At 48.4% G+C, this 15,404-nt stretch overlaps 1 protein-coding gene across 4 annotated transcripts in view; it reads right to left on the bottom strand.

Annotated features, from left to right (window-relative positions):
* Positions 1–15,404, bottom strand: part of CCM2 (CCM2 scaffold protein) — a 54,249-nt gene that overhangs the window by 30,247 nt on the left and 8,598 nt on the right. For 2 of the 4 annotated variants that reach the window (XM_009684135.2, XM_009684136.2), the window contains exon 1: positions 11,926–11,970. The exons of the other annotated variants lie outside the window; for them this stretch is intronic. In XM_009684135.2, coding sequence (XP_009682430.1) covers positions 11,926–11,955 — 30 coding nt within the window. In that variant the 5' untranslated portion in view covers positions 11,956–11,970. Of the gene's footprint in view, positions 1–11,925; positions 11,971–15,404 lie in introns of those variants that run through there. 4 annotated transcript variants of the gene reach the window in all.

Genomic DNA, 15,404 nt, shown 5'->3' with positions numbered 1-15,404 from the left:
AGCCAGTTCTCAATCCACCTCTCTGTCCACTCGTCCAGCCCATACTTTATCGACTTGCCTGTGAGGATGTGATGGGGGACAGTGTGGAAAAGCCTTGCTGAAGCCCAGGTAGTCCACCCTCACTGCTCTCCCCTCCTCTACCCAGCCAGGTGTCTCCCATCAGAGAAGGCTATCAGGTTGGGTAAGCACGATTTTCCTTTGGTGAATCTGTGCTGACTATTCCTGATCACCTCCTTGTCTTCCATGTGCTTAGTGATGAGCTCCAGGTCCAGTGTTCCATCACCTTTTTCCAGGGCTGGAGGTAAGGCTGACAGCCCTGTAGTTTCCTGGCTCCTCCTCCTTGCCCTTTTGGAAGACTGGAGGGACGCTGGCTTTCTTCCAGTCCTCAGGCACCTCTCCTGATCTCCAGGACCTTTCCAAGATGGAGAGTGGCCTAGCAATAACATCCGCCAGCTCCCTCAGTACTTGTAGGTGCATCCCCTCAGGGCCCATGGATTTGTGGGTGTCAAGTTTACACAAACGATCTCTAACCTCCTCAACCAAGGGAGAGTCTTACTTTCAGGAATCCCAGACTCTGGGGACAAGAGAGTCTGGAGAAGACTGGCCTTAGCAGTAAAGACTGAAGCAAAGGCGGCGTTCAGGACCTCAGCCTTTTGTGTCCTTTGTCACCAGGTCCCTCGCCCCATTCAGAGGCAGGCCCACATTTTCCCTTGGCTTCCCTTTGCTCCTGATGTATTTGAAGAAGCCCTTCTTGTTGTCCAAGACATCTCTTGCCAGATTTAATTCCAAATGGGCCTTAGCCTTCCTGTTGCATCCCTGCGTACTCTGACAATATCCCTGTATTCCTCCCAAGTGGCCTGTCCCCTTTTCCACGTTCTGTAGACTTCCTTCTGTTGGAGTTTTGCCAGAAAGTTCCTTGCTCATCCATGCAGGTCTCCTGCCTGCTTTGCTCAACTTCTTACTCAGAGGGATGCACTGCTCTTGAGCCTGCAGGAAGTGATGCTTGAATATTAACCAGCTGTCCTGGACCCTCCCCCCCCTTCCTTCCAGGGCCCTACCCCATGAGATTCCTCCAAGTAGGTCCCTGAAGAGGCCAAAGTTAGCCCTCCTGAAGTTCAGGGTTGCAAACTTACTTATTGCCCTGCTTCTTCCGCACAGGACCCTGAGCTCTACCATCCCACGGTCACTGCAGCCAAGGTTGCCCCCAACCATCCCATCTCCAACCAGACCTTCCTTGTTTGTTAGTACAAGGTCCAGCAGCACACATCTCCTCATTGGCTTCTCCACCACCTGTGTCAAAAAGTTATCCTCAGTACTCTGCAGGAACCTCTTTGACTGTGTCTAGCTGTGCTGTCTTCCCAGCAGATGTCAGGGTGGTTGAAGCACCCCATGAGAACCAGGGCCTGTGTTCATGAGGCTACTTCCAGCTTTCTGTAGGCCTCATCAACTTCTCCCTGATCAGGCAGGGTGCAAGGGATCTTGCAGCTCTTCCTACATGTTGTCAAAGAGCCTTCTTAAAGAAGGCAACTCTTCTAGGGATCAAGAAGGAAAGAGCCCAGGAGCTGCAGAGGCAGCAGTGCTTGGCTCTGCATGGCATTGCGTCTCAGTTTCCTGTTGCTTCTCCAGTGCAAAGGCAACTTGCTGCAACCTGACTACCACTAAGAACAGTTCCAGCAGTCATCCCTGCTTTCCCAATGAACTGAACATCCGATCCCACTACCCAATGTGTCGGGGGTTGGGAGAAAGTGAAATGAAGCTCACTTCCTTCAACAAGGAGGCTACAAATCCATTTTATGGGCAAGGCTGCAAAAGGCAATATGTAACTCTTGCCTTTTAGTGCCAGGTAAAAATAGCTTTGTGCTCACTACAGCATGAAAGGAAGGATTTTGTTCTAGGTTACCATCCTTCCCCACCCCACCCTGTTGGCAGTTTTCCAGTGTCATCAGCACTGTGTTAGTCATCCTTCCCCCTTCTAATCCTGACTGCTTTCCTCAAATCAAAGCAGCACAGGGTGCCTCACTTACATGGGGGCCAGCTGATTGGGAAACCATCTTCATCAGCTTAACTCCTATAGAGGAGGCTCTTAAGACCATCTTACCATCCTGCTCAGCAATATTCTGCTACGACAGCCATTCCAAGTCCTCTTGTGGCCCCACAAGACCTGGCTTCATCTCTACTGGGCTGAATTGCTTGTGCTTAGAGGATCACCTGGAATGAGTGGACCCCTGGGGCCTTTGGACCCCTTCCCTGCCTCCAGCAGACAGATGCACAACCTACATGCACAGGGTCAGCAGAGGCAGCACCACGTTAAAAAAAATTAAGGATTCTTATTTCAGTCAGAGACCCTATATTTGATTTCAAAGCTGTTCCCATAGACAAGCACATTATTAAATCCAAGTAATGCAGAAACATACAATTTCCCTAAAAAAAACAGTAAGCTAGCACTCAAGTCAGTCTAAAAAGCAGCAGCTTAGGACTAGTGCAACAGCTGCACAAGAGCCCTTTACAAAACAAGGCTCAGCTCTTTTCACATTTCAGGCTGCCTTGCCAGCTACACTGGGCTCCAGCTACACTGACAGGATTTTCCTTTAAGGCAAGAGGAAAGGAATTTTCCCCGGCTATTTTTAGCAGAGCCTCGTTTCTCCTCTTGAAGAGATTCCTACGATCCAGCTCAGACCTCCACCCACAGCTTTCACGTCCTGATGCATATCGGAGCAAGGCTGAGCTGATGCATCTGGACTAAGAGGCCAGAGGCAGAAATATGTGGCAGGCCTTCCTCTCCAAGTTCGACTGAAACAGTTTTCAGCAGATCATCTGAGCAAGCAGCTTCATGCTGAAAGAGGGGAAGGTATCAATACAGCCTCCTACTGAATTTGCTCCCTGCTTTAAGTTAAGCGGTACTTCCTAACCTCGGTGTTAGCCCAGGCAGCCCTGCACTGCAGCACAAGCCGCTCAGAACTCTCATCCCATTAAACTACCGCTCACAGGTCTGATTTAATCTCTAGCTGCCTCTTCCCTGATTTCACAAGTCCAAATCTGCAGGACTTAAGCTCTGCGGACACGAGAGGAGGAGCTGGGTTGTTTGGGTGAGAATGGATCAGAACTGGCATGTTCTCACTTCTTCTCCCTCTTTGCTGGTCCCTTTGTTAGGGATCTGGCACATGCTCAAGTTGCAGGATCACAGCAGTAGCACACAGCCTTCTACCAGTCCAAGCAACACCTAGGAAGAGCCAGTCAGAAGAGGGTCTCCAGGTGTTGCTGCAGTGTAAGTACTGGCTAGGCTTTTGATCTTTATTGATATTTGCAGAAAAATGTGGCAAGATCAGTTTGTTTGCAGCCTTCCAGGAATCACTATTTGGAGCACACTTTGGAGAGAGAGTTAGTATACTATTTTCCCCACAAATTCCATTTCCAAAATTCAGAGATCAAAAAAGTCCCCACTAAACCCATCTGAATGCCTCTAACCAAGAAGAGTGGAGTCCTTAAAACTAGGAAGTGCTAAATAGGCTCCCCAAGCTGCTAGAGGCACTTGAGGAACAAGGCTCTGAACTATCAGAGCTCCCAGCTCTGCCCAGGTCACTCCCAGGCAAAGCAGCTGCAGCCCTCTCCAACAAGCCTTCTCAGCCTGCCCTTCCCTGCAAGGCAAAGGAGGCCCTCGCAAGGCCAGGGAGCTGCTCTTTCATGTTGTGGTGTGAATTTTCACTCTACCAGTCTCGGAAAGAACAGAAAGCAGCTCCACACTAAGAGCCTGGCAGCTCACACTACATTTAAACAACCACGACTCATTTGCTTCAGTGCCGAGAACAGAGCAGTCTCTTGGCTGAAGTTTTCCAGCTCAAAGCTTAGCAAGCCATTCCCTGCACCAGAGTGAAGGTAGCTCGATGACAACAGCACATACCATGATGGTGAGGGCCACAGAGCCTGGCGGGTTCCCATGCCACAGGAGTCTGCAGCCTTTGCTCTCTCCTCTATCAGCAGCCAGCGAAACACCCAGGGCTTGGTCAGCTATAGCCAAGCAGAACAATTTCCCAGTCCCTCCCACTGCTTATTAAAGGAGAAAGGGAAAAGCCATTCTCAGGAACTGTCCATCCTAGCCACCGTTTTAAATCCCCCAAGAATCTCAGACAGGCGCTGACTACAGAAATAGTGGCTAACTCCACCCTGGCAGCGCAGGAGGAAAAACAAAGGCAGAAGACTGTCTGACCCTGCCGGCTCAGCTCGTCTGACAGCAAGAGGGACCACGCCAGGACAGGGTGAGCTCTGCTCCTCCTGGCTGCGTTAAAGTCGGTTCAGTGCTGGCACTGTCCTGGCTCTCGCGAGTACCAGGAGGCCACTGAAACATCCTCTCCTGGGCAGGTCACAGGCTCTCCCCTGCTTTTGCTCTGCACTCAAAGGTCATACCACTGGCACAACAGGGAACTGCTTATGAAGGTGTCTCATGGCACAGGATGAAAAGCAAGCTAGGGAACACAGCCTGGATGAGACTTCCCAGCAAGCCTGGCTAGATCAGGCCAATTACTCACAATCCTCAGTCCACCAGAGGAGGAGAGCACATAAACAGACTCTTGCAGAGATCTGTCAGCACCAGCCAACACTTTAGCACAACTGCTCCCATGGGACCACACACATCATCCCGCTTTCCGCTGTTCTCAGGACCCTGCAAAGGAAATGCTGCTGCAGAAACGATTTTGAGGAGGGGGAGTCCTGCTAGACCATAGTTCCCAGCCCAGCTGCCTCTTTGAGCATCGGAAGCAGATGTCAGGGCCACCCACACTGACAAGATCAATACTCCAACTCCAGGAGGTAGCTGGCTGCCTCACAAGAGCCGGCACGGTCAGGCAGCAAAGCTGAAGGTACGGAGACCCATCTGAACCACGGCAGCAGGGCACAGGTAAACAGACAACAACATCAGGCAGCCACAGAAGAGGCAAAATGGTGACCTACCAGCATTTCTCATTTGAGGTCTCTTCATAGTTATAGGCAACCGAAGAACCCAGGAGATAAGGGCAGATAGTTTTGGTTCCACAGACACTGAGGAAAAGTAGTTTTTGGACTGAAAATAGAGAGCACAGCTTTTTGGCATCTTTCACAGACGACCAAGGAGGTGAATTGATGTTGCAAGAGTTTGCTAGCAGAGTCTGAGCCACAGGTAAATACAAAAGCAAAGGTTATGGGAAGAAGTCCATCTGACAGACTTCACCACCATCAAGAGCAGCAGCTTTGAGATGGGATTGTAGGGCTGATGTCACTGCGCCAGTCAAAGTCACGTGGCCATGAGCAGTGCATGTATCAAAATAGAAAGCTTGCAAAGTCTGTGCTGAGCTATGCTCGGAGAGCTCACTCATGACAGCAGCTAAAAGCAGGTAACTTCATCCTAAAGCTCAAGATCATCCAACACAAGACTTTACTCTTGCACAGTTTAACACAGTTCATTAACATAACCAAAGCTACTAAACCTTTGAGGCAGCGAACAAAACAAGCATGTGGCAACATCAAACCTCAAGCCCAACAAAGACCAAGGTGGCAGGGGAAGGAAAGGAAGCAGCAGCCACGGGAATGCGTAAGCTACTCTGTGCTTGACCAAGCTGGAGGCCCATCTTCGAGCATATCCACTTTAGTTACTGCTTTCAGAAAATTCCAACTCTTTGCATACTTAAAGGTGCAATACCCAGATCTGTAGTCATATAGTTTTAGGACTGTCTGTCAAGAGGACTGTTTCACAGGAAAATATCCTCTGAATTGACTCAGTCTAGACATACATCGACTGACATGGTTTTTTTCTTGACTATCAGGTAAAGAATCTCAGGAGGTTTCTGGCAGTTGAAAGAAGGTCTGGTTTGTTTTAGCACGTTCCCTGGGACACCAGCATTTAGAGACAGGAGCCAACATCCATGGATTAAGAATGAATGTTTGCAGCTTGTGCACCTTGAAGACTTTCTTTCCTTTTCAGGATATAAAGCGCCTAGTACTAGTGCCCCTGAGGAGCCACCTCCTTCCTCTCCCTTAAAAGAAAGGGTGTGATAGTGATGCCAACCCCTTTGGGTGCAAGAGGGCTGCTGGAGGTTTCCTCTCCCGCCAGAGATACTGGACCCCAGGATTACTCAGCTTTAAGTTCCCCAAACTGAGTATAGCCACGAAATACATCAAACTCCAGAGACACTGCCTAGAAACTACTGCTTTGAACGCTATCCCTAGTGTGAAAGGGTTGGAAATTTTAAATATTCTTGTGTAAGAATGTGTAAGAGGAAAAGGTAGTTTGGGATGGCTGTACACTGAAAGACATGTCTACAGCCAGGCAATGCTAAGTACGCTGCAAGCCAGCCTTTACCTTGCTGCTCAGAGGCACATATCAGGCACAGAGGTCAGCAGCCCACTGCGGCAGCCCACCGAGACACAAGAGTGGGAGAAGATTAAATAGCTTTTTCACATCAGAATCTCTTAAGAAAACCCAGAGAACGCCAAATGCACCGTTTCCCTAAGTGGGGCTACAGCTATTTCTTCCCAGTTTCTCCAGTAAGTACTTCTACAGAATGCTAGAACAGCAGTCAGTAAAACAATTTGCTCTAGAGCCCTTCATTTTAATCAGCACACTAATCAGCCTGCCCTGCTGAGAAGACAGGTCAAAGCCAGTCAGGGCCATGCTCTCGCTGAGCCTCTTCCCAACCACCAAACTCTCCCAGCTCTATGTATTTTTGCAGTTTCCATTCTCAAACATCTCCCACCAGGCTCTGAACAGGGCTTGGCCTCTGAGTTACAGTGCAGCTAAAGGGTTTTTCCTTTTTTTTTTTAAATCTGCATAGCTTCAGAAGAAACTCTCCAGGATCCAGTGGTTACTCTGGGTGGTCCACTTGAACAAGTTCTCCTGAGCATTGTTCAGGATACCTGCCCTTCAGTCCCTTCCAGGCCTCAGGGAACCTGCACTGTCTATGGAAAGCCTTGCCATGTCCCTAACCAAACACTACACTGAGATAATCACATATGATTTACAGTACACCCAGCTTAGAGAAGAGAAGTCTAGTGTGGGGTGACTTAGTTTGTGTCCACATAGCTCAGTGACTTCTTAAATTATTAAGATATCCCGATATCTCCTCCTAAAACTGAGCTGCCCCTGTGCAAAAGGATCTCAACAAATAGCATCTTCCAGAAACTAAGCCAGCTGAAAACACAGCAGCACTGGTTTCCCCACTGTAACTGAGCACCCGTCCTAGGCAGGCTCTGCAAGGACGGCCGCTCACAAGAACATCTCCCAAGGTGACATCCACCTCCCTGTAAGCAAAGGCTAGAATGGCTCCTTTAAACCCTTGGCCGTTCCAGCTTCAAGGGCAATTCCACCTTTTTTTCCACCCCCCTAAGTCTTCCAAAAGTTTGCAGCACGCCTATACCCACACAGTTGGGCATCCCTATCAGAGTCAAAGCAGACAGCTTCCCTTGGTAGGTGGGAACAAGCACAGTCAGATAGGTTGTTTTTCCAGCACTAAACAAAAGAAAAGAGCTTTTAACCACAGGGAGGCACCTCAGCCTTTTCCCCTCTCATGTTAGAGGCCCAAGTTCTCATGGCATCTTTGAGGAGGACTAGGCAAATTCAAGTTTTACAAGTGTTTTTTCTTTCAAGTGTCCTCCTAACATGCAGGCCCTTCTGCACTGCCAGGCCATCCAGAGCACCCAGGGAGGCGCATCCTGCCAAACTTGACAGTATTTTAATCTGCTGCTTTACAGGCAGGTCTCACATCCTTCTCCAAGAAGGGGCCTAACTTCAGCCATCCTGGTGGCTCCCACAACACAGAGCAGGCTTATGTACAGCCTGGGAGCTGAAGTTAAGAGGTTCCTTCCTCCCTAACCAAAGAAAGCTTTTGGCTGTTACACAGCATTCACCACCTAAAGCCACTAGCTTCACCAGCTTTGTATTTCTTTAACAGCAAGATCCACAGATACACACCCATCATCAACAGACAAGAAGGTCATCATGCCTGGCAAGGGGAGAAAAAAAGACATTAGACCCTCCCCATTGGTAGCACTGAGCTGCCGACCACATGACATCATCTCAGGGGACTTCCAACATCAAAAGCTCAGCGCTGAACAGCGGCCTTCAACCCCTCCTATTTTGCCTCTTGCCTAGCCCTCTGTTCACCCAGACACACTGCATTTCCCAAGCTACAGATTTACACACACATATAGGAGCTTAGAAAAGGCAATAGGCCTTGGTCTGAAGGGGGTTTCCAAGAGAAACACAAGCCACATTTGTGAGCTGTGGTCAGCTCCTGACCTCTACCTACACACAGGAACCTGCGATTTGCAGGAGGGGAACCCGGGGTTAAAGAGGATCACAACCAGAAGCAAAGGTAACACTACCTCTTCACATCTGCATGGCAATCCACATCCTGAGCTACACAGAATATGCTGATGTTACTAACGAATACTTCTACAGCACTACAGCAGTAGTTGTGAGGCCTCAGCTTTTGGCTGCTGCAACTGAAGGACGTTGAGCCCTGGATGCTGCCACTGAAAAGCAACATAAATAATCAGAGACTGGAAAACACCTCTAAGGAGAGGTTGAAGGAAAGGTGCTTTAGAAAGCAAAGCCCCAGATCTGCTTTTAACACTAGAGCCCTTTCAGCCTCTGCAGGCAACATCTAGGAGAAACATTTCAGCAGTTACCCTTCCTGTGTGAAAGGAGACGGACTAGGTAATTGAGCTGGAAGGGGGTTATCCGCACTGCTACAGCATGCGGAGACAGGACACTGCAATTTCTCCTTAAGCAGTTAGCTTGCTTTACCCACCCTTCTCCACAGGCAACACTGTTCCACCAAGCCTACCTTTAACTCACTGCAGAGGTCCTCAAAGCTCTGGTCCTCCTCTGCTCTCCCAGGAGGCAGCGGCAGATGTGACCCAGCAGTCCCACTGCAACACAGCTCTTCAGCTCCTTGCACCCGAGATGCTTGGGATGGCGGATCTTGAAGGCAGCATCCTACCACTGCCAGCTCTTAAGGCAAGCTCAGTCAGTCTCTGGAGATTTCCTATACTTCCTGCCTTTCGTAAAAGCCACTGTTTCAGGAAGGTTCACATCTCATGATATTCAAGAGAAATTAAACCAGGAAAGGTGGCTATTTCCTCTTTTCATTAAAGAAATTTTTTTTTTTTTACTAACATAGTAAGGCTACAAAACAAAAACATGGGGAGGCCCTAAAGTTCACTCAGCGTATTGTCTGCATCCAGTAGCATTAAGTGAACTTTCTATGTTTGTTCTTACAACTTAGTATATTTGCTTTGGTTAAGGAAAGTCTGTTTGGTGAACTTCCACTACATGAACACTGGGAGGATCTGGTATTCTGCTTACAGTTAGGTAAATATAACAGAAATACTTAAGGAAACAAAGAGAAGCCTATTAAAAGGCTTGTGACTAAGTCTGCACATATGTACTAGTCAGACGAGACTAAGCAAAGTACCTGAAGTGCTTCATGGAAAACAGTGCTTTTAAGTACCTCTCCCGAATGGTATCAAAACCAGTAAAACAGGGTAAGGTAGAGCAGAATGTTATGCAGGTATATTATACTTGCAGAGACGTTTCAAGAAGTCTTTTAATCTCTCCTCTGAAGAGCTAGGCTTGCTATGCATTATACATTACTACACATTACCTACCTCCTGACCCAGGCAGACACCCAGGCAATCCAAGTGGTTTCAGCAATCCGGTGAGTGCAGACAAGAGAAGTGCCACTAGCACTAACCTCCAGAGCTATTTTCAAATGAACCAGGAGAGAAGCCATGTTGTCTGTGCACCCATTGCAAGACAACAGCTCAAGAACATGAGCACATGTTTCCAGAGGCTGGGTGTGCAATGGCAACAGGGCACTGCCCCAAACCTCCCTCTTCTGGGGTCACCTCCCTCCAATACAACAGCATAACTGCACATACACCTGACAGAGCAAGGTCAGGTATACGACCAAGCAACCCAGCACAGAGCAAAACTAGTTAAGGTTATGCTAAAAGAAAGACTGGCAGACTCGGTGAGGACCCACTACCCACGAGTTAGGGGGAAATGGGAGCAGGGAGGTGGAGGCGAGAAGCTATGGCAAGATCCATTGTCTGGCTCAGCTGCCACCAGAGCATCCCTGATAACGCTCTCTGCAATTGCAAATGCACCCACTGTTGGCCACTTCCTTGAGAGCAGGATCAATCATCTGTTTCTAGATGAGGTAACATGATCTCTGAGAGGGTATCGAGATAGCTCAGGTGTCATGAGGCTGCCTGACCTCATGCACAAGAAAGTACGCTCCAGAGCTGGTCAAGGTCAAAGCCCACAGACTGATTTAGTCACCACTCAGTCTGACTTCTGACATTTCCTCTGTTATAAGCCAACCGCTTAAGAGTATTTACTTAAAGCTCTGCCAAGACTTTGAGAAACCAATGATTTAAGGATCTTTTTACCACTGGCACTCCTGCCCAAAGGAATTCAATTGCAAAGGGCAGGGGAGGGAAATAAAATCTCTGGTTACACCCTGCCCACAAACGGGTCAGCTGGGCTTTGACCTTTGTGCTTTGCATACTCTGGCTTCTGCAATAGTCTTGGCAGTTTCATTGGTTTCCTTAAACCCTTTCACTTTCTTACACTGTTCTACTGCCAAAGTTCATTTGTTTCAGATGTTTTCCAGCTTGCCACACTGTAAATACACAGGCTAACTCACCTCAGAAGCCAGCTATCCTGTACCCAGCAGAGAGGGTCTTCTGGGGAGTGGGAAGTGACACATTTCCAAAAAATTGTTTTAGAAAGACTGCTATAAAGGAAGTTCTAGGCAGACCTGCAGAATTCATCCAAAGCCCCTCAGGTTTTTATTACGTATGCCCCTAGTTCTGCTTTTACCTGCCTTTAAGGCACTATAATACATTTAACAACAGGAGCCACGGCCACCTGGATGTCCAGTGGCCCTGTGCCGATTTTACTGAAGCTTGTCCTTCTCCCTTGGAGACACCAATAGAGCTGATGCACTGTATTTTGGTCATCCTGCCTTTCCTCTGGGGAAAGGGTCTTAAAAACAAAGGCCAAAATAAAGATTAAGGCAGGAAATGCTCTAGTTTGATATCAAGAATGCAAAACAAGCTAAAAATCCATGTGTTAGTCTCTTCCCCCCACTGTTTGTTAAGTCCTGCATGGATGTCCGGGCTAGTCCCACCAGTACTAAATCTCCTAATTCCCAGAGAAGGAGGGAGAGAAGGCAGGAGGGCAGCCCCATGCCATCCTGCCTCAGCAAGTAGTCTAGAGAAATAAGCTGTTTATAAAGTAAGCAACAGTGTGCCTTTGATTCCCATTCTTTCTTCTCCCACAAAAAAGAAGAGGCACAGAGCTCTTCTGTGCAGTCAGTGGTATCAGTACAGCTCGGCAACTAGGACGACCAAGATACCCGGCTGAAGGTTCTCTCCTGCTTCCGAGTCTTTTGGTTTCCCAGTAGGGTTGTGGGTTCAAATCCCATTTCTGGCACTGACCATTTAGCAATTCCAAAGCTCTGCCAGGCTCTCACAGCTGGTTTGAGAAGCATATACACTGCACCCTCAGTGCAATGCTTGCAATGCTGCGAGCCTGTCATCATCTCCCTTGTAATAGCTGTCAATGCCAAGCTGCTAAATGTCATCTCCCTCCCTCAGAGGTCAGGGGCCTGTGCATCTCTTGTAGGTACCCAGTAGGCTCTAGGTACAGACACATACGCCACAGCACGGAGATCATCTTGTCTTGCAGGACCAGGTAAGATCCTCAGTCTTGGGAGATACAGGTTAGTTCCAACACGATTTTTACGGAAAGAACAGAAATGGAACCAGCACTCCCCCAAAACATCACAGAAGATCAAAAAGTCAAAGGGATACAGAGCTAGTTTTCAAATGCTCTAACCCTGTGCCAGGGATACCAGAAAGGGTGAAAGCAGCTCCTGTTGTACTTACTTTATATCCATGGAGCCTCAGTGTTATCATCTTAGTCACAGCTGTCACACGCAGCTCTCGGGATCCTTATTTCTAAAGGAGATAGTAGGAACAAACTATCTTTAGATTACACCTGCATGCATCAGCCTCTGCAACTACTCTGGGTATCTGCTAAGGCACAAGCAAGGGATGGTTAACAGGAGATATTGTCACTGGGGCCAGCTAAGAGAAGCCATCAGACAGCAGTTACTGACAGTACTAGAACATACAGCCTCGTATAGGCCTGAAAGCGGTTCTGCACTGAACTGTAGCTGCCATTGCAACATTGACACCCAGGTGCAGGAATTGCAAAGGAAAGCTTTACAGCTATCTGGTTAGCAGTGGCTTTGCTTCTGGCAAGCTCCAGCTCAAATGCGATTCTGAGAGCTCACTGCTGTGGATGGCTCCCCAGGTAGCAAGCTGCTGCCTGACAGATAGCAGTGTACCTTTTCACGAAGGCAGCATTTCTTGCGGTATTTTCAGTATGTCCTGTGGGCTGAGCACAAGCGCTGAAGACCTTTGCTGAAAATGAAGCTTGAAGTTTCAAAGCAGTACTAGACTGGCCGCATTACGTATTTACACATTCTGATTAGCCACAGCAACTGTAGCATGGTAGAGCAGTTGTTTCTACTGTATCCAAGACAAAGCACCCGGTTAACTGGGCTGCTCTGCTTTGTTCTTGATGTAATGGAAGTCAGAGGTTCCTTCTGGCAACAGAAAGGAAACATGCTGGAGCCGACAGCAGTGATTTTGCATGCTGTGCTGTTGACTGTTAACCATTTTTACAAGACACTTACAGCTGGGGTAGGATTGTCCCACTTCCACTGGCCCTCGGGCAACAGAACCGATCAGGTAGCAGGACAAGTGCAACTTCATACTTTATTTTCCCCTCTTGGCCAATATCAAAGGTGAACGCTTCCCTGGGTACTGAGAGCATCACAAGACCGGGGCGGGGGGGTAACTCTCCCACTTACCCTCCCACAGCTCAGGTCTGGCGCCTCCATTAAACTGTGTGGTGCGTAGTGCTGCAGAGCACCAGGCACGCTTGTCACTTGCTGATTGACATTTGCTGCAACCAAACGCTAGGGCAAAAGGATCAAAACACATTGGAGGCCAATACAGCTTTGTGAAAGGTAAGAGAAATGGAGATTTGAAGTCTGCGCAAGACCGAGATGCTGTCCTAAGAGCACGATGCCCCAGGCCTGGGGAAGGATCAGAGGCTGCTCTTCTGAAGCGTGCTGGTGAGACAAGCCACTACCTCTTTGCTAAGACATTACTAAGACTTACAGCTCTAGCGGTCATGCAGGAAATCTGGGGGCTTCTTCAAGATGTGCCTGGAAAACTGCTCTGCAGGCTGCTGTGGAGATGTGAAGATGAGCTTCAGACCAGAATCAATCCCCCAGGGCAAAGGTCTCAGGTTTGCCCCAAAATAAACTCGTTCAAGACAGACCCTTGTGTCAAGGCAGTGTGCCAGAAATACTGTAGCTGCTCAAGTTCAACAGTTCTCTCCACTACACAAGCATCATCTTGTACCAGAACGCTATTTCTGCACGGCTTCAGGTTTTTGCCAGTACCAAAACAGCCTGTACTTCTGAAATAGAAAGGAGTTATCCGCTTTCTGCTGCTACACACATGCAAGGGAGCCTGCAGAGCCCCAACTGCAGTGTGTTAAGAGTTCCTCTGCAAACCATAACTTACCAGGGCTCCGAGGTCAGGGATACCTCACGCTTTTATCTGGGCCTAGAAACCAGAATATTGTTTTATGATGTGTTGGGTCAGGGTTTCCAGAATGGAAACTTTTATTGAGTGCAAGCTACATTTTTGAAAGCTTGTATCATTACTTTAGCCAATGCCATTTGTGAACTATGTAGTTTTGGGAAGCTTTGACTGTCTGCCCCTCTTCACTGAGCAGCAAAGCAAGTATTTACTGAATTACATAGTAGAGTTATTTTGTACTGAGCAAACCCACAACAGCAAAGCTATTTCAACACGGGCATATGAGCTCAAGGAAAAAAAAAATCTGTGTTACATTAAGTATTACTGCAGGATTTGTCCTTTTCCATGGTGTTCTCAGCAGCAAAGCAGCAGTTAGGTGTACAATGAAGATTATATCCCTTATCCAGTTACTGTCCTGAGAAGCAGACTGTAAGTACCTGGGAACACGGGTTTTTGTGCTCATTAACGATACAGGCATTAATGGTAGTAGGCAGTATCCTCCCTGAGCCACAAAACATGGCTGGTACAAGACATCTTGCTCCTAATAGCTTTGGATTTTTCTACAGGTCTGCCCCATCCCCGATCTCCTGTTTTCAGTTGCCTTCTCCAGAGGCAGCTTTCCCAGAGCGTTAGCTCAGGGTTGAGACGTCACTAATTTGCTTTTACCAGTGAGTCGACTGGCGTTACATGGCTCATTAGATTGCCTGTAGGGACACATATGGGACAGTCTTACTACAAGTACTTCCTGCATCCCTTATGTTTGAAGTTGCCAGCGACTTTCTCCATCCATAACTTGTGACGGAAGCTTAGAGGCAAGCTCTCCAGACCTTGCAGATCCAGGCTGACGTTTGAGCAGGACAGGGAGGAGAGACCTCGTCCCACACAGTCCAGGGTAACCCTTCCATAAAGGGAAGCCACCAACAGGTAACAAGGACCTAGCCAAGAGGCAACTGCCAAGCAATGCAGATATGCACCATTACTTACAGAGCCCAAGAGCCGAAGGTCAGAACTGGGACTGTTCTCATGGCTCTGAAGCCTTAACCCTAAGTGACCCCTCTCATCCCCCTGCAGACCATAGGTCTCCTCTGCCTCAGAGGAGCTCCTTGAGTAGCTCTGCCCATACTCCACAGCACTGACCCACGCAGCCCCTTCCCACCAGCCCAGTTGACTCCCTCTGAAGACACAGGAGCCAAGACTGGGACATGTGTCAAGGTGGAAAGTGGCAGGGACAGGACCATCCATATAGCAAGAAGCAGCAGTATCCAGGATGCTCTCCCTCTGCCTCCCATGACCACCCACAAAGGAAGAGAACATGTTTAAGTCATGTATCAGAGCATCAACTACAGTTTTCACAAGGGCTATCTCCCCCAGCCTTGGCCAGGGAGTGCCTCACTACCCTGCTAGTGCTCTGTTTTGGCAAGTATTTCTGCACACCCTTGCAAGGGAAAGCAAATACAAAATAAATACACCTCCAGTAACTGTTTGGAACCAGAGTGGTTAATGCAAAGCAGCTGATTACACAGGCCATGGCTAGCTGGAAGGTATTTCCTGAACAGAGATCTATAGCTGGAAGTCAGGATACTGCTCCAACTCTGAACCAGAGCTTTGTCTTCCCCCACTCCAGTGGGTGACATTTCAGTGAACTTGCCTCTAGTCACAGCTGTTATTCATATCCTGGTGCTAAACCCACACTGGGGAGAGCAAGGGAGGATAAAGATGCACAGCAGAAGGGAGGAGGAATGGGA

This window comes from Struthio camelus, chromosome 2, assembly GCF_040807025.1.
Source record: "Struthio camelus isolate bStrCam1 chromosome 2, bStrCam1.hap1, whole genome shotgun sequence".
NCBI lineage: Eukaryota > Metazoa > Chordata > Aves > Struthioniformes > Struthionidae > Struthio > Struthio camelus.
Note: the sequence above shows the minus strand (reverse complement) of the source record. Positions and strands in the feature narration are given on the sequence as shown.